Source organism: Mytilus californianus, unplaced genomic scaffold (genome assembly GCF_021869535.1).
Source record: "Mytilus californianus isolate M0D057914Y unplaced genomic scaffold, xbMytCali1.0.p SCAF_12, whole genome shotgun sequence".
In the NCBI taxonomy this organism is placed as follows: domain Eukaryota; kingdom Metazoa; phylum Mollusca; class Bivalvia; order Mytilida; family Mytilidae; genus Mytilus; species Mytilus californianus.
In genome coordinates this window covers 62,865,313-62,884,385 of record NW_026262604.1, presented here as the reverse complement: position 1 = coordinate 62,884,385, position 19,073 = coordinate 62,865,313, and the positions used below count along the sequence as shown (strand labels likewise).

The 19,073-nt window shown below is 32.6% G+C and overlaps 1 protein-coding gene across 4 annotated transcripts in view; it reads right to left on the bottom strand.

The window, feature by feature from the left end:
* LOC127722164 (uncharacterized) overlaps positions 1-18,474 on the bottom strand; it is a 30,787-nt gene extending 12,313 nt beyond the window's left edge. The window contains exons 1-8 of one of the 4 annotated variants that reach the window (XM_052229032.1): positions 18,406-18,474; positions 15,788-15,869; positions 12,619-14,153; positions 10,453-10,652; positions 6,386-6,595; positions 3,551-3,771; positions 1,309-1,420; positions 301-421 (exon numbers count right to left, since the gene is read on the bottom strand). In XM_052229032.1, the coding sequence (XP_052084992.1) occupies positions 301-421; positions 1,309-1,420; positions 3,551-3,771; positions 6,386-6,595; positions 10,453-10,652; positions 12,619-13,996 (2,242 nt within the window). In that variant the 5' untranslated portion in view covers positions 13,997-14,153; positions 15,788-15,869; positions 18,406-18,474. The remainder of the gene's footprint in view (positions 1-300; positions 422-1,308; positions 1,421-3,550; positions 3,772-6,385; positions 6,596-10,452; positions 10,653-12,618; positions 14,154-15,787; positions 15,870-18,405) is intronic. The other 3 variants (XM_052229036.1, XM_052229034.1, XM_052229033.1) reach the window with 3 other exon arrangements.
* Between the last annotated feature and the right edge of the window lie 599 nt (positions 18,475-19,073).

The window sequence follows — 19,073 nt, the reverse complement described above, 5'->3', positions numbered from 1 at the left end:
TTGAAGTTTTGGTTCAAGGTAGCTATCTTAAAGTTGTAGTCACATTAACTTGAAACTTAGTACATACTCATTTTGGTACACATTTTATTTAAAATGAAGGCCAAATAGGGTTTTGACCCCAAATTATGGGTTTCAATTAACATTGGAAATGTAACAGTAGGAGAGGGCATCATATCTGTTGTCTGCTCTATGGTCGGGTTGTTGTCTCTTTGACACATTCCCCATTTCCATTCTCAATTTTACATATTCTTGTTTTACTAAACTTTTCTTATTTAGATTTTCAACTTGTGAAAGACTTACTTATCTGTAGACTGGTCACTGGAGTTATTGGTAAGTTCTGTATAGTAGACTGAGTAGCAGGAGGCGGAGCCTGTTCTCCCAGTAAGTCTGGATGGACAGCTAACATTTGTATTATAACATTCTGTAATCATAACAATATAATAAGGAAATAATGAATTCTTTCATTTGGATTTTACAAAGGGTTTGAGACTAACAAGTCAATCCAGTATCTCATTATTGCTCATGTTGTAGGGAAGTATTACAATATCTTTATATCAAAGTACCATCGACCAAAAATAGCAAGGCATAGTCTCTCCATTAAATCATTTCTTTGCAAATGCTTTATTTGAATCAGTTGTTTGTTCTCTTTTTAAGTATCGAAAGGAATATATGGGAAATTTGTTATGTTAATCAATAGCTAAGTTAACAGTTCATAATTTTGGATAACTGAGCTAGAATAGTATCCATTTATATATTGAAAAATGTAGGGAATCAACTTTGATATAAATATACAACTTATATCAAGTTTTATATAACTACTTCCACAAACATTAGTTACAGATATAATAATGTTTAAAAACTATTTCTTTTTTTTTTTAAATCATAATGAGTGATATTTGTTTAATAAATTTTGATTTACATATATGGAACTAGTTGCAAGTGTATCTAAATAAAATTGAGTCTATTGGTTTCATTCAAAACATAATTATTTTTTCATTAAGGAAAACTGACATGTGAAACATTGCTGGGAGTTGACTAAATTGGTGTTTTGTGATAGATTGATTGAAATTTTGTGTTTTTTGTGAAGCTTAAGTTCCTTCAAAGAACCACTGATATTTGCCATGTGCAGGGGTTCAAACCAAATTGATGTTTTATTCTTTCTGCTAATGATTTATACATCTGTTTCAGTTTTATAAAATGCTTTTAATTCAGAATTTTCTTACAATCTACATTGGGGACATAGTGCCAGATGGGCTGGCTCATAAGTCTGATATAGATGCTTTATAGGTGTTTATAAGGTCTGATTACCTCAAACATCAGCTCTAGTTCACTTCTTCTGTCATTCATCAGTAGATCTAGGGGAGATAACTCTTCAATGTTTATAGTAAACATACCGTCATCATCATCTCTCTCAGACATCCTATAATCAAACAGACATATATAAAGAGTTTTAAAAATCACATACTTGCATGGTTCAAGATTTATTGTTCAATCAAAATGAGAGTTAACATTTAACTTTGTTTTCTTCTAAGGAACATGCATTTACTTCCAGTAAACTCATTTCTGTCCATCATGTCTATATAGTAGTCATAAATATCCCTGTTTTCCCTATCAAAACCACAACGTGAAAGTATACCAACATTTGTTTAATTTGTGACAGAAATTATACAATTAATGTCTATTGATTAGGTAAAAATTCGTAAGGGTTCCGCGGAACCCAGTGTCTCGCCTACTTTTTGCTGTTAATCACAGGCTCAGCAAAAATGAGGAAAAAAATTAATAAAAATATTCCTCTCTATACTATCTTTTGATTGTAAGTAGCTTCTGTCCAAGTTTGGTAAAAATCCAGGATAGTTTATGAATCTAATAAATGTTTTAAAAACTTAAACTGCAGACTGTATGTAATGTTAACTGGAAGAAAAACTAAGTCCATTTATAAGTAAAATACGGAAAAAATGGAACAAAATTTCCTTCTAGATACTAGCTTTTAATCATAAACAAGCTTCTGTCTAAGTTTGGTACAAATCCAGGATAGTTTAAGAAAGTTGTTAAAATTTTAAAAACTTTAACCACAGAGTGAATGTAATGTTAACTGGCAGAAAAACTAAGTCCATTTATAAGTAAAATATGGAAAAAATGGAATTTTTTTTTTACAAAATTTACTTCTGGATACTAGCTTTTAATCATAAACAAGCTTCTGTCCAAGTTTGGTACAAATCCAGGATAGTTTAAGAAAGTTGTTAAAATTTTAAAAACTTTAACCACAGAGTGAATGTAATGTTTCCTGGCAGAAAAACTAAGTCCATTTATAAGTAAAATACGGAAAAAACGGAATTTTTTTTTTACAAAATTTACTTTTGAATATTATCTTATGATCATAAACAAGCTTCTGTCCAAGTTTGGTAGAAATCCAGGATAGTTTAAGAAAGTTATTAAAATTTCAAAAACTTTAACCACAGAGTGCATATTTGTGGACGCCGCCGACAACGACGACGACGCTGACGGAATGAAGGATCGCTATGTCTCGCTTTTTCAACAAAAGTCGAAGGCTCGACAAAAATGTGGTTTTATTGACTTTTGAAAAACTGATAGTCACTGAGGCCAAAGGTTTAAATGAATGTCATTTTATCAAAAGTCAATTAAACCATATATTTACAGAAACAAAAGATAGTAAATTTTTTATTCTATATCACAATTAAAAAAAAAATAAATGGGGAATGTGTCCATGGGACACAGATGATGCCCCCTCTTGCATATAATGTTATAAAGGAATATAATTCAAGAACTGTAAAAGTGACGCTACCCAAATTTGTACTTGATCTGAGTTTTGTGGTAATAAGCATTGTGTATACGTTTCATAACATTTGGTTGAGGCAAACTAAAGTAAGAGAACGGAATCGAAAAATTCAGCAATTTTTCCATTTGTAGAGGGGCATAACTCTAGAACAGCAAAAGTGACGCCACCAAAATTCGAACTTGATGTGTTTTGTGGTAATAAGATTAGAATTGTGTATAAGTTTCATAACATTTGGTTGAGGCAAACTAAAGTAAGAGAATGGAAATGAAAAATTTAGCAATTTTTCCATTTGTAGAGGGGCATAACTCTAGAATGGCACCAAAATTCAAACTTGATCTTTGTTTTGTCGTTATAAGCATTGTATATAAGTTTCATAATATTTGGTTGAGTCAAACTAAAGTTAAAGAACAGAAACCAAAAATTCAGCAATTTTTCCATTTATAAAGGGGCATAACTCTAGAACCGTAAAAGTGACGCCACCAAAATTCAAACTTGATCTTTGTTTTGTGGTAATAAGCATTGTGTATAAGTTACATAACATTTAGTTGAGGTAAACTTAAGTTAAAGAATGGAAATTAATTGTCAAATAAGGTACGGACGGAAGTACAGACGGTCAAGGGTTGAGGGGGCATAAAAATTTCAAAAGTAACATTTGATTCAATGATATTTAACTTTAATAGTTTATTTTTCTTTCCAAGGGGCCAATGTCTTCAGTTTTATTACAATGTAGTTCTATAAAATCTAAACCCATACCAAAAATTTAAGCCATAATCTGTATTTTCTACTGTTGTTAGTTCACTCTGTGCAGCACTTTCATGACTGTTTCTATCTTCAGTATCCTCCTCATTGTTATGACAACTATCTCCACCTAGACTGGAACCTACACAGAACTGACAGTCACATTCAAATTCATCATCAGCTTCTCCACCATCAGAAATATTTTCTTCATCTTTATTTTGATCAGTATCAGCTGTCTGCAAAATGAATCAAAATTATTTGAATACATGTACTTCAGTGCCCATTATATTAATTGTTGTACAAGGCATGAAAAGTGAAGAAGAAGATTATGAATAGAAGGAAATGTGGGGTATATATGTCAATTAGACACAAACCCAACAACACAGTCAGAGCTCCAGATAAGAATTTACTAATTAGGGTTTTTACTCCTCATTTGTTATGTAATTGAGTGAAATAGGTTTTTCTTTTGCATCATCAGTTCAAGTTCACCCCTCAGGCAAAGATTGAATTGGGTTTTTCACTCCAATATTCCTGAATGCATTGGGGTTTTTTCATCATGGTTTTAAAATTGAGACATTTACTCTGTTTGGGTAAAATTGATTCATTGTCATGTGTATGATGCATCAATATTAAAGTTCTGTGAATGTGTTAAAACAATGTAACATCGATTCATGGACAGTTTTATTTTTACCCAATTCAGTGATAAACACCAAAATATTTTTCATGTAAGCAGCAAAACGGTCACTATAAATATATGATCCTGATGATGGGTGGTTATTTAATGTCCAGTGGTATTGCACACGGAGTTATTGTGCACAAGAGGTTCTTTTTCTACCTCTTCTATTCCCTTGCTATAAAAAGAAAATTTTATGAACTGGTGCCGCTTGTTTATCAGGATACAAAATTCTAGCAACGTACAAACGATTTTTAGAATCCGACAAGGACCCAGTTCTGCCATTTGTAACTTCTTGACCCTTACCACTTCACTTACGTTTACGTTAATGTAAGTGAGTGAGAATGCCAGAGAAGTTAGGATTGCTTTTTGATTGGTGCTCTATTTTAAGAACGCAAGTAGATTTCTTTAAATTACAAAAATAGATTTATAAATTATGCAAAAATAATTCATTATTTAGGGTAAATAACGCACTTGACAGCGACTATTAGGGTTGGAAATGTAGTTTTAATAAATAATTAGGTTCTTAAACACTGAGAAGGACAATTGAATTGGGTTTTCTATTGTTTTAATTGCGTAATTAGGCAAATACGCAACTTATCTGGAGCTCTGACAGTGAACTGAAATATCCAAATATATATGTGATAACAATATAGTCAATATCACAAGAAAAACTAGAGGCTCTAAAGAGCCTGTGTCGCTCACCTTGGTCTATGTGCATATTAAACAAAGGACACAGATGGATTCATGACAAAATTGTGTTTTGGTGATGGTGATGTGTTTGTAGATCTTACTTTACTGAACATTCTTGCTCCTTACTATTATCTCTATCTATAATGAACTTGGCCCAGTAGTTACAATGGAAAATATTTGTAAAAATTTACAAAAATTTACAAAATTTATGAAAATTGTAAAAAATTGATTATAAAGGGCAATAACTCCTTAAGGGGTCAATTGACAATTTTGGTCATGTTGACTTATTTGTAGATCTTACTTTGCTGTACATTATTGATGTTTACAGTTTATCTCTATCTATAATAATATTCAAGATAATAACCAAAAGCTGCAAAATTTTCTTAAAATTACCAATTCAGGGGCAGCAACCCAACAATGTGTTGCCTGATTGGTCTGAAAATTTCAGGGCAGATAGATCTTGACCTAATAAAAAATTTTTTCCCGTCAGATTTGCTCTAAATACTTTGGTTTCAGAGATATGAGCCAAAAACTGCATTTTACCCTATGTACTATTTTTTAGCCATGTCGGCCATCTTGGTTCGCGGGCAGGGTCATCGGACACATTTTTTAAACTAGATACCCTAATGAGGATTGTGGACAAGTTTGGTTAAATTTTGGTCAAGTTGACTTATTTGTAGATCTTACTTTGCTGAACATTATTGCTGTTTACAGTTTATCTCTATCTATAATAATATTCAAGATAATAACCAAAAACGGCAAAATTTCCTTAAAATTACCAATTCAGGGACAGCAACCGGGTTGTCCGATTCATCTGAAAATTTCAGGGCAGATAGATCTTGTCCTGATAAACAATTTTACCCCATGTCAGATTTGCTCTAAATGCTTTGGTTTCAGAGATATAAGCCAAAATCTACATTTTACCCCTATGTTCTATTTTTAGCCATGGCGGCCATCTTGGTTGGTTGGCCGGGGCATCGGACATGTTTTTTAAACTAGATACCCAAATAATGATTGTGGCCAAGTTTGGTTTAATTTGGCCAAGTAGTTTCAGAGGAGAAGATTTTTGTAAAAGTTAACGACGACGGACGACGACGACGGACGCCAAGTGATGAGAAAAGCTCACTTGGCCCTTTGGGCCAGGTGAGCTAAAAATATGGAAGTTTTAATTATTACCGTATCAACCCTGACACAGTTTTTGCATAAATATTATAAGAATACCTGCTATAACATGTATAAATAAGATGTGTATGATCCCCCTAAAGGGCTAATCAAAATTCATAAGTCAAAGAGAAACTGACCCAAAAATGGCAAAAAAATGAAAATCAACTTAAAGACCAACAACAGTCCACAAAACAGTACATAGAAAACTAAAGACTGAAAAACATGAACCCCAACCTGGAAAAACAGAGATATTCTAAGGTGCTCCATCATGTCCATATCTATAAATATCTAATTACTTCTGTATTAACATAATACTTTACACTAACTGTTTCCATTGCCCTACTAATGTCCCAATTGTCCTGGTCACTGAGTAACAGATTGTTAATCATGTCGATCTTTTCCAGATTTGTTAGTAAATCTGTCAGTGTTTCCTCCTCAGTCATATTTTCTATATTGGTGCTCTGGTCAACTAATAGTTGTCTCCCTTGATAAGACTCTTCCTCCTCACTGTGAGTTACTTCTTCTGTTTCCTAATAAAGTAGACAAAATACAAATGGTAGATCATAGCACTGTTACTTAAGTTTAATAAAATTACTAAAACAAAATTATGTCATGCATCTAAAATCCAATCATTTGATGAAATGGACATGCATCAAAGAGTTACCAGTACTATGTCCTTTTTATTCAGTCTATTAATCCAAATTAAAAATCGAAGATAGCTGTGTACAATAGAAATAAAGTTAATCATGGTACAAGTTCAACTGAATTTAAGGATGTTTCCTCCTCTTGTTTTTGAATTTTTGCCAGATATTCGGAATCCTCTGGTTTTATCCTGATCCATGAAGTGCTATTACACATTTTGCCCGCTAACCCCTGCTTTTCTTTTCATAATTTTATTGCAAATAGTTTTAAAAGCCATATTTGAAAATCCTATAAAATCCTTGTTGATTTTTTCATAGTTTTGGAAAGAAAAAGCTGCCAAAGTTAAATGTATGAAAAATCTAGAGAGAATAATTTCCCCCCAAATTTTCAATGGCTTATATTTCGAAAACAAGCGTACAGACCCTTCATGTTTTTCTGCTTTTTTAGTTCCTTTATTTATATACTATCAACTTTAAGTTCAGTCTTTTAAAAAGCTTGTTATATTAAAACAGAGTAGCAAACATCCTTAATGTGCCTATCTAAAGTCTGAAACTTTTTTCGTGGGTGTTTTTGTTTATACCTTTATATTGTTAGTCCTTTGGTCCTAGGTTGGATCCACATGCAGGTCAAAATAAGGACTTCAAAATTTATGTTTTTGCTTCTTTTCTTCTTAGCATGAACATGATGAAGTATTTAGAGGTTACGGTAAAGACTGGTTAGTTTGGAGTCTGAATTATGTGTCTGAGTATGATGATATGTCTCACTGCAAACTGTTACCTTGGTTACCTTGTGAACTAGCACATTATCAATCCAGATCATCTTGTCAGTACAAAGCAGGATTCATATACGTATCACATTAACATACTCTCACCCTGAATATATGCATTTAATTTGTCACTGTACATTCAGCAGTTATCACCATCATCCATTATGTAAATTACTTTGATTATTGCAAGGCTCAACTGGAGGATAATAGTTGTATTTACGCATTTATAGGAATCATTTTGTTCTTTATCATGTTGATGTTGGTTCCAGTAAAAATTTTCTTTAAACATAATTATCATACCATGAAGCAAGGCATATTGTTTTTTTATTTTAATCTAAACAAACTTGAATTGGTGCCTGTAATTCAGTGGTTGTTGCTTTATATCATATTTGTTTTTCGTTCATTGTTTTGTACATAAATCGGGCCGTTAGTTTTCTCGTTTGAAATGTTTTACATTTGTCATTTTCGAGTCTTTTATAGCGGACTATTTTTGGTATGGGTTTTGCTCATTGTTGAAGGCGATACGTTGACCTATAGTTGTTAACTTCTATCATGTCTACGTCATTTGGTCTCTGGTGGAGAGTTGTCTCATTGGCAATCATACCACATCTTCTTTTTTTATATTTGTACATTTGGTAAAGAAAATAATCATCAGAAATTTCTCTTGTTTTAAGACTGACACCAGTCTATAAAATTGAACAAGTAGTGTTGAAAGCAGGGCTTCCAAAGAATATTTCTTATCCAGATTTGAATTCCTTTAGACTTAGCAATAATAGGTAATCATAGTAATCATTTAGGCATCTTAAACAATAATTGACATTAAAACGATATTAAACATCAGTGTTGATGCCAGGACTATAGTACTCTGTTCTAAATTTACTCACAGCTTTAGTTTAGAGATTAAACTGGACAATTTTGAGCATGACTTAAATAATCTAGACACATCTTTAAGTAACATGTATCTACAAAATGTAATAAGACTAACTAAACATGTCTCATTGGCACTCATACCACATCTTCTTATATCTACGTATTATCATTTCCTTTATAAATTCAGTTGTTCAAAATATTTTCAAATATTTTTTAGGACATATGTTCATCACTATCATGACTATTTACACAATTTACACAACATCATGAACATGCACAACAGCTAGAGGATTTAATATTTTTCATGGGATACCAATTTTGGTGAATTTTGGGATAAGGGTGAATCACGAATTTAAAAGTCCAACAAACAACTATTTTTCTTTAGTCTTGTATGCAGAACTTTGACAACCACAGAATCAAATATCTATGAAAATTTTTTAAAAATCCACAAAAATTGATAATTATGAAAATAAATGAATCCAGTGTATTTTGAATAAAATGCTCTGCTGGGGGGCAGCTTGATACGACTGCTAAGGTCGAACACTGAACAGTTGGGGCAAGTATGGACACAACATTCAAGCTTGAAACAGCACTGAATTTGGATTGTAATTAAATATTTGACACAGCATAGGTTTCTGACACAGAATGAATGTGGTCTAAGAACTTAAAAAATTTTAATTTACCTATTCAAACCATATCATTATTATTTGCTTTTATCATGTTTATATATAAATCAGAAATAACCAATTTAAAATGGAAAGTTTTAAAGAAAAAAAAGAAAAAAAAATTTTTTTGAACCCCCTTATGATTTATCACCCCCAAACTCAATCCCAGCCTTCCCTTTGTGGTATGGTACCTTGCAGTACAATTTCAGAGAGATCCATACACTTGAACACAAGTTATTGTCTGGAAACTAGAAAAATGCTTGTTTTTTGGCCCCTTTTTGGCCCCAAATTCCTAAACATTTAAGGCAATTACCCCTTAACTCAAACCCAGCTTTCCCTTTGTGATATGGAACCTTGTAGTACAATTTCATAAAGATCCATACACTTACACACAAGTTATTGTTCTGAAACTAGAAAAATGCTTATTTTTTGCCCCTTTATGTCCCCTAATTCCTCAAATTTTGAGGGAATTACCCCCAAAATCAATCCCAGCCTTCCCTTTGTGGTATGGTACCTTGCAGTACAATTTCAGAGAGATCCATACACTTGAACACAAGTTATTGTCTGGAAACTAGAAAAATGCCTATTTTTTGCCCCTTTTTCCTAAACATTTTGGGCAATTACCCCCAAACTCAATTCCAGCTTTTCCTTTGAGATATGGAACCTTGTAGTACAATTTCATAAAGATCCATACACTTACACACAAGTTATTGTCATGAAACTAGAAAAATGCTTGTTTTTTGCCCTTTTTTGGTCCCTTATTCCTAAAATTTGGAGGCAATTACCCCCAAAATCAATCCCAGCATTCCCTTTGTGATATGGAACCTTGTGGTACAATGTCAGGGATATTCATACACTTACACACAAGTTATTGTCATGAAACTAGAAAAATGCTTGTTTTTTGCCCCTTTTTGGCCCTTAATTCCTAAAATTTGGAGGCAATTACCCCCAAAATCAATCCCAGCATTCCCTTTGTGATATGGAACCTCCATACACTAACACACAAATTATGTCTGGAAGTTACAAAAATGCTTATTTTTGGCCCCTTTTTGGCCCCTAATTCCTTAACTGTTGGTACCATAACCCCCAAAATCAATCCCCACCTTCCTTTTGTGGTATTGAACCTTATGGTAAAATTTCATAGAGATCCATTGACTTAAACTAAAGTTAGAGTGCGAAAACCAATCTTCGGTTTCGGACGACGACGACGCCAACGTCATACCAATATATGACCGCAAATTTTTTTTGCGGATAAAAATCTATATATACGATATATATATGCATGATATGTATAATCATGCATAAATGTTCCACAAAAAGAAAAGAAAAAGATAAACAACAATTATTTATCTACTTTTCCTGAAATTATTTGATCAATTATTTCCTGCAAACAACGAACAACGAAATCTAATTTTATTTTTTTTCAATTTCTGTACACACAAACCTGAAAATCAACGATATCATTCTGATCATTTCTAGCATCAGTATTTCCTTCTTGACCAAGACGTTGTGCAATACTGTTCTTTAACCTGTCAGAGAGATAGGGCATGGCATAATTCAAACCAGGAATGGAACTGGGTGCTTGTGGTAAACTGTCATCATCAGATAGATATATTTTATCTGTAGATTCTTCTGAAAGACTTTCTGAAAATAGCAAAAAGGTCAAATATATTTGTCAATTAATTTGTTGTTTCTCAGATCAGTTTCTAGTGAAATCATGATATAAATCTCTATAATGTTATCCTAATGTCAGTATGTAAAACACAAAAATAAGTGATTTTCATATAGATTCTACCACTGCATCGAGTGTGATACAATATTTATCCACTCGAGACAGTTAAATTTTCAAATTTAAAACGCGAGGCTTGCCTTTTTTAAAAAAGCAGTTCTGGGATAGTGGTTATTTCAAAGGAAGTCTTCGGTTGTCTGCCTAGTATTTTCCACAGGTGAATTAATATGATTAAGCACATGGAAATTTTTGATATTCAACATACATGACATACATCATGTACATGACATATTTCCAATTCATGATCATCATGATTATATTCAACATATTTCCAATTTAATAAAATGACAGAGTTCCAATGTCCCCGGGTTGCACAAGGGCAATAACTAAAAAAAAAACTCTTTTTTTTGTTCTTTAGAACTTTTATAAATGAAGACTTCAGAGCAAATGTAATCATGGTAATGCGATTTCTGTTATAATCAATATTTCCAGGGGCATAACTCGTTAAAAATATTCATGATATTTGATCAGCACTTATTTTTGAAAGTGTCAAAGACATCAATTGCTAATTTAAACCTATGATATAAGTTTCATAAAATTCTGACAAAAATAATTGATCAGCATTGATTTTAAAATTTATCCAAGATATTGATGATATAAACCTATAAATTTCATAAAAATCTGGCATGAATTGTACACATGAGGGCACTAACAATGCAATTTTCCTTATAATTAATGTTTCTAAGGGGAAGAACTCTTTAAAAAAGATTGATCAGCAGATTTTCGAACTCATCTAAAACATTGCTTATATAAACCTATGATATAAGTTTCATAAAACTCTGGCGGGAATTGTACAAAAGAGAGCTCTAACAATGCAATTTTCTATATAACTAATATTTCCAATGGACATCATGGACATAGCTCTTTTAAGAATAATTGATTGGCACTGATTTTCAAACTTGTCAAAGTCAGTGCTGATATAAACATGATAAACCTATGATATAAATTTCATAAAAATCTTGCAAGAATTGTACACTTGAGAGTGCTAACAAAACTGGAGGGACGCCCCACCCATCCCTGCAACACGTTGCACGGGGACAAAATTCAATTACACTCAATTAATTGACTTATCAACCACACCCGACAAAAAACCAATGGTCAGGTGACATTATCCATAAGTTGATATTTCAATTTTTCTGACTCGTCTGTGTAAAATCAGATTTAAACCCCAAAAAAAACTTTTCAAAACTATAGCATTTTATCATGTTTATTTAGATACTGAATACTAATTCATTCCTATCTCCATGATCTCTGATATCTGATGAGGAAATGCAAAGATAACTAAACACTTAAGGAAAACATGCGAATACTTAAAATATAAACAATATATCATAAAATTGAGAATGGAAATGGGAAATGTGTCAAAGAGACAACAACCCGACCATAGAGCAGACAACAGCCGAAGGCCACCAATGGGTCTTCAATGCAGCGAGAAACTCCCGCACCTGGAGTGCATATCATGTATATTGAAAACTTATTTTGCACTTATAAATAAAAACCTAAAAAAACTCTCTCTTGCAAATCTAAAAAAAAAGTTTGATATTTTCCTCATCAAGAAATAAATTCGTTTTGCAAATTTATGTTTCGAGTTTTCGGTTCAATTTTGTGCTAGGGGACGTGAAAATCTTTTTATTTACATACCCATTTTTCAGTCAAGGGAGATAAACTCAATTTCAGTAATGAAAAAAATTGTAAAAAGTCATATGATACTCATATCTACCAAAAAAAGGTCAAACGGATGACCTTGTACAAACGTAGAGATTTTCACCATAGAGTGCACAAATAACGCTAAGTTTGTTTTCTTTACCTATATTTACATACCTAAGCTTATTCTGGTTAAGCTAGAGAGGAACCCTGAGGGACTGTAGTCTATGGCAGCCTCTAGATATTTAACATCATCGTTGTCATCATCACTAAATCCTTCTGTAACAACATAACTATCTTGAGGACTGGAATGGTTTGAGTATGAATGATCAACTTTTCCATGTACTGATCTAGAATCAGGATCCAAATTCAAAGGTAAATAAGTAAATCTATGATTATCTCCCTTTAATGGAAGTTTTTTGTCAGATAGGGTAAATTTATCCCTATTTTGAATGATGTCATCAGATTTTAAATTAGATTCATCTAAATTCTTTGATATACAACTTCTGCTGTGATCCTTACATGTTCTCTCAGATGATTTGTCAACATATGACGATTTTGAATTATTTCCGAAAAAACTAAAATTGCTTTCTGATTGACATTTTCTACAAAATACATCAGCATGTTGATACTTTTTGCTGATAGTATTATCAGAATGACATCTTTTACAAAAGATTTCATCAGATCCACTCTGCTTCCCATTATTATCAAAGTGACTAGTTTTACCAGCTGTTTTATCAGTCAGACACTTATTTATGGAAATTTTGCTTCTTTTAAAAGGTTTGTTATATCTTTCAGTTTTATTAAGTTTATGGTTTTCAATATTTTCAGGCAACTGATTGGAATGTTCTGAACATATATGATATTCATCTTGACCTTGGAATGCATAAAAATCTGTCATGATCTGATCTCCCTCCAATTTCTTACAAGCATGACAACTGTCTAAACAATTTTTAGAAATATCACATTGACTACAGCAATCACAGGTGCTTTCTATCAGGTCCGTACTGTGACACCAATCTGATTGATCTGTATCCGTGTCACAGTTTCTACTGGAATGTAGGGATAAATAATCATCAGTGAGCAAATCATCCATAGCACTATAACATGTATAACATTCACAATGGACATTTTTCTGCTCTTTTTGACAAATCTTATTTCGCTGTGGACATTTACTAGCCATTAAAATTCTATCATTGTTTTGAACTTCTCCAGTGCCGTAAGCAGAACCATTGCCATGGCAATCAGTCTGTCTTTTGTCTATACTGGATGAATATTTTGACAATGATTTTTTAACATAACTATTTTTAGTATTTTGACTGGTCTTTACTTTATTGACTAATTCCTCATCTGTCATGTCTGTAGATGAACTGTCAGATTGTTTTGCATCTAAACAATATAGATATCTCCTGAAAGCGAGCCCTGATTTTTTCCATCTTGATAGCAGTGAATCTTTTCTTTTATTAGAACTGATGCAATTTCTTTGTCTCTTTAGCACATCACTGCTAGGACTAGAACTGCCTGAACTTAAGTTTATTCCATCTGGTGTTTCCATGGCCTTTATCACAAGTTTCACTTATGCAATGTTATGTGTACTTGATTTATTATTCATTTTCCTTTGATTTCCTGACACTTAAACATCGTAATAGTTGTCACCATTCAACAGTAATGTACATGATGTATACATTTATTTTTGGTTCTGCTAACTGTTTCTTTGTGAAAGAAAGAAAGTTATATAAAAAACTCTGCAATCGTGACAATATATATATTTTACTATGTGCTTTGCTTTGCTTTGTTCTTTCCACATTGGCTAGAGGTATACATGGTACAGTGGGAGGGTTGAGATCTCACAAAACATGTTTGACCCTGCCACATTTTTGCTCCTGTCCAAAGTCAGGAACCTCTAGCCTTTAATTGTTACTCTTGTGTGTTTTTAAAATTTTGATTCATTTGCACATGTTGTGTTTCGGAGTTTAAAGTGGCGTCCATTTCTCTGAACAAGTATACCATGTATACATTATTGTTTAGGGGCCAGCTGAAGCCTGCAACCAGTCAGCTGCGTGATTTTCCTCGCTGTATTGAAGACCCACTGGTGGCCTTTGGCTGCTTCTGCTCTTTTGTCAGGTTGTTGTCTCTTTAACACATTCCCCATTTCTATTCTCTATTCTATTGATACACTTTTCTTTAGCAAATGTTTAGTCACTATGGTTACTAGTACATGTAAAAATCAATATGGGAAAAAAAAAGAATTACAATAGTTGAGGGTTTTTAAACTGAATGTAATTGTCTCAGATTACAGTGCTTAAAAAAATATATATATCGGCATGATAAAGGCAATGGCTTTTCAATTAGAAATTAATTAAATATATGATACAAATGTATGTGTGACTATGTATAACAAACTACATGTACAATGTACCTCCAAAACAATAAACATACATATTCCACTAGTTTAAACTCAATTATAATCATGATAATAATAACAATACTATATCTTTAGCGTTTTCCAATGATTAATTTTGTATGTTTTTCATGTGTTTAAATGGATATCTAAACATGTTTTAACTTGATTTTGGCTGAAAAATATTGGGTCAAAATTTGTGTTTGCCAACCTTTTGGACAGTCAGGGGTACTACTTGTACACATTATTTTTACTTACTTGAAGAAGTAAATAATAATAAACTTATATAAGTAAATTTGTTGTATTCATATTTTCTAATAAGGTTTGAATAATCTCCCCTTAATTTTCTCAAAATATTTACTTGTATAAGTAATTTTTTTTTACAATCCCTAAAATTCTCAAGTTTTGGGATGTAAAAACATGCCTTAAACAATTTTTCTCTGGTTAGCTCATATTTTTTTATTAGAGTTCAACCTTTCATCTCATTATTTCAACAGAGAAACTAATTGCGCAAATATCTTTTAAAAGTAATTGCGCAAGGCTTTCAAAAATTACCCCTTGGAGACTAGTAAATAAGCATTGTTTTGAAGATAACAGACAAATGAGATTTTCATTGTCCATGAAATTACACTTAAATGATAAGTAAAGACATCTGCAAAGGACAGACAATTAAAAATTCTATTAGAGTAAGAGAAAAGAAGTCTTGAGAAATTCAAGAAAGGGAGATAGTATGACTTTTTTACTTGTATAAGTAAAAATATCTGATAGTCTAAGGGACATAACTAAGCCATTAAAATAATTTACCTATACAAGTAAATAAAATACACTTGTAGAAGTATCTTACAAATTTACTTATATAAGTTTATTAATATTTACTTCTTCAAGTAAATAAAAATAACTTGCACAAGTAAGTACCCCTGACTGTTGGACCAGATATATAGTTACCAATATTTGTCTACCCAACAGCATAATTGTCAGACTTGTCAGACAGTCTGGCATATTTCTGGATGTTTATCACATATTTAGCCTATAAATGAAATTGGATAAAAGGAGGACAAAATAATAAGACTAACTAAATATTATTGTTCTATACATATATGCACAATCATGGCTCTACAATCTGTCGATACCTGTATCTTGGCATTGCACAAGGTCATGTTTTTCTTTGACTGTTTATGACGTCTTTACACTAAATCCATTGGATGTTGGATGTGTACAGATTGATAATTTAGTCTTAGATGCATGCTTTTTTTATAAGTTGTTAGTGGCTTTGAACTAGTTGTCAGTAACTGCGAGTACTCTCAGATCTGTACTTAATGTCTTTTTGTTGTTTGGATGTACAAGTACCCGGCCACGTCCACTTGTATTTGTAGTATATGTATTTTTATCCATCTGATGAGTTAAGCCTCTTTAAACTGATTTTTATAGTTCGTTCTTTTGTTGTACTGTTACATCACTGTTCCAGGTTAGGGGGAGGGTTGGGATCCCGCTAACATGTTCAACCCCGCCACATTATGTATGTATGTGCCTGTCCCAAGTCAGGAGCCTGTAATTCAGTGGTTGTCCTTTGTTTATGTGTTACATATTTGTTTTTTGTTCATTTTTTGTACATAAATTAGGCCGTTAGTTTTCTCTTTTGAATTGTTTTACATTGTCATTTCGGGGCCTGTTTATAGCTGACTGTGTGGTATGGGCTTTGCTCATTGTTGAAGGCCGTGCCGTGACCTACAGTTGTTTATTTCTGTGTCATTTGCAATTGGTCTCTTGTGGAAAGTTGTCTCATTGGCAATCATACCACATCTTTTATTTTATATGAAGTAATATGATCTTTTTTTTTGGGGGGGGGGGGGGGGGGGGGGGTTGCATTGTTTTATCAATACTATACTGATCAATAATTTCCCTATGAACTTGTTATAAAAACCTGGTCACAATATCAGACATCATTTTGGAAATGTATATACGTAAGACATAAGCTTGTTAAGCATGATTAGAAATGAATTTATGATGGATACACACTTCACTTTACAGTCAGGTACAAATGTATCAGGCTGTTGATGTTCTCTTTTAAATTGTTTCACATTCTGTCATGGCATGCCTTTTGAGCTCACTATATGCATACGGTATTGTTTTTTTTCTCATTGTTAAAGGCAGTTTGGTGACCAATAGTTATTAACATCCACATTATTTGCCTCTGGTGGATAGTTGTCTCATTGGCAATCATAACACATCTTTATTTTTATATGTACAAATGTAAACTGCAGAGTCAATTCAAATTTCAAATGAAGCAAGTCTTAAAAGCTTGCAAATTGGGCTAACTAGTAATAGCTCACTGATATGGATTTGTAAACTTGTGAGTATAATAAAAAGGAGATATACTATGTACTATGTAGGATTGCTCATCAGATCGCTATCAACCAGCTGAGACAAAGGGACAAGGATAATGGCACCTAAAGGTATGGTTGAATTTAAGACCTCCAATTAGTCATTGCATGTCACAATGGTGTGTCCATATAAGCTGGCTGGTCTTATCTACATTGGCATAATTGGTCATCCATAAAGTGTCAGCTGTCTTATCACGAGTCCAAACAGTTATCATGGATCATAGTTTATATGACATCTTGAAAGGCTATTTTAATTTTTTGCTGTGATGTCTTCCCACAACGTCGTAGGACGACGTCATAGCAAACAATTAATATAGCCTTTCAAGACTCATAATTATTTGGACTAACCATGCTAACATATCCCACAAGAGTCGACAAGACTTATCCTCGTCTCATGGGTTTTCGTGCTATTAAGAATACATTGTGACGTCACAATTTCCTTTAAAAAGGCATGCATAGTACGAATTCATATGACGTACAAAAACATATGATCTGACCATATAAGTGCTATTATTGTTCTATATGCTTTGTCAGCGATGCAAAAAAAAGGGTATTACAAGCTGGGACTATTATAGTATAATAGTCCCAGTCACAAGGGAATATGTGATAATCAATTACATTTTAACTTAAAGAAGTGTCATAGGACATTGTGAGGTACAGTTAGGGAGCTACCATTTGATTTTTATGGGGGTCTAGGATGAAAAATTTTGTCCTGCCTTTTTATTTTTCCCTCTATTCGGTCCTGCCTTTTTATTTTTCACTCTATTCGGTCCTGCCTTTTTTTAAAGTTTATCCTGACTTTTTTATTTAACTATATTGTCATCCTGCATTTTTTTTTTGGAAATAATCTCATCCTGCCTTTTTTTTTTACTCAAAACTCCTGTCCTGCCTATTTTTTTCAAATTTCATCCTAGCCCCCCCATAAAAATCAAATGGTAGCTTCCTTATTTGTTTTTGGGATGTCAATTTTTTAAAATAAAAAACACCAATTTGAAGATTATGTAAACAGGTATATAGTCGACTTCTGATAGTATCCATATATAAATTATATATATTACTATACAACTGTACAAATCGTTGGTATTGATAAACAAGTGCCTGTTGAGTGATTGTAGGTCTACGTTATTTTGAATAATTTCAGTTTTAATATATATCATGAAGTAAAGTTCATATGAAACTTACAATGAATGCAGAATTAAACAAATTATTATTATGTACGGTAAATCCATTCAAGACCTCATCATGCTCAAGGGAAATAACTTTAGTGAAATTGGAAGTAAGACAACTCGCCCCACTGCAGAATCGCCTCGCCCCACATCTCACCTGAACCTATATTTAAATACGTGGTTTTTTTATGAGTACAATTACTTTTTCAGAAATGATTGATATTGCATGGTGTATGAGAGTGTTTTAGTACTTGGATATAAACACCGTCATTTTGAAAAAAAACTACCTCACTTAAAAATTCATGAATAACACATTTTAGGATATTTGTTTGGAAATGTAATTTTAAGGGGATATTATTTAGACCTGTTAAAACTTGATAAAGCAAAGAAACAGCGCTTTTATTGCTGTTCTTTATCTCAAAGTCACAGTAAGGCCTTCAACACGGAGCAAAAACTATCACCTCACTGCAAGTTTAAGTTTTATCACCAGTTTGAGACGGCTCCTAGCACCGGTTTGAGACTTACCATAATTGAGATATCTTCAATGCCCTTGAATGTGTACAAATATTGTATCTGATTTTATGTGTTGACATGTTAGCAAAAAAATCAAACAACCCCAGCTACCATCTGATCTCAATCTCCCCTGAATCATGTGAAATAAAATATTTCTGAGAATATAGGACA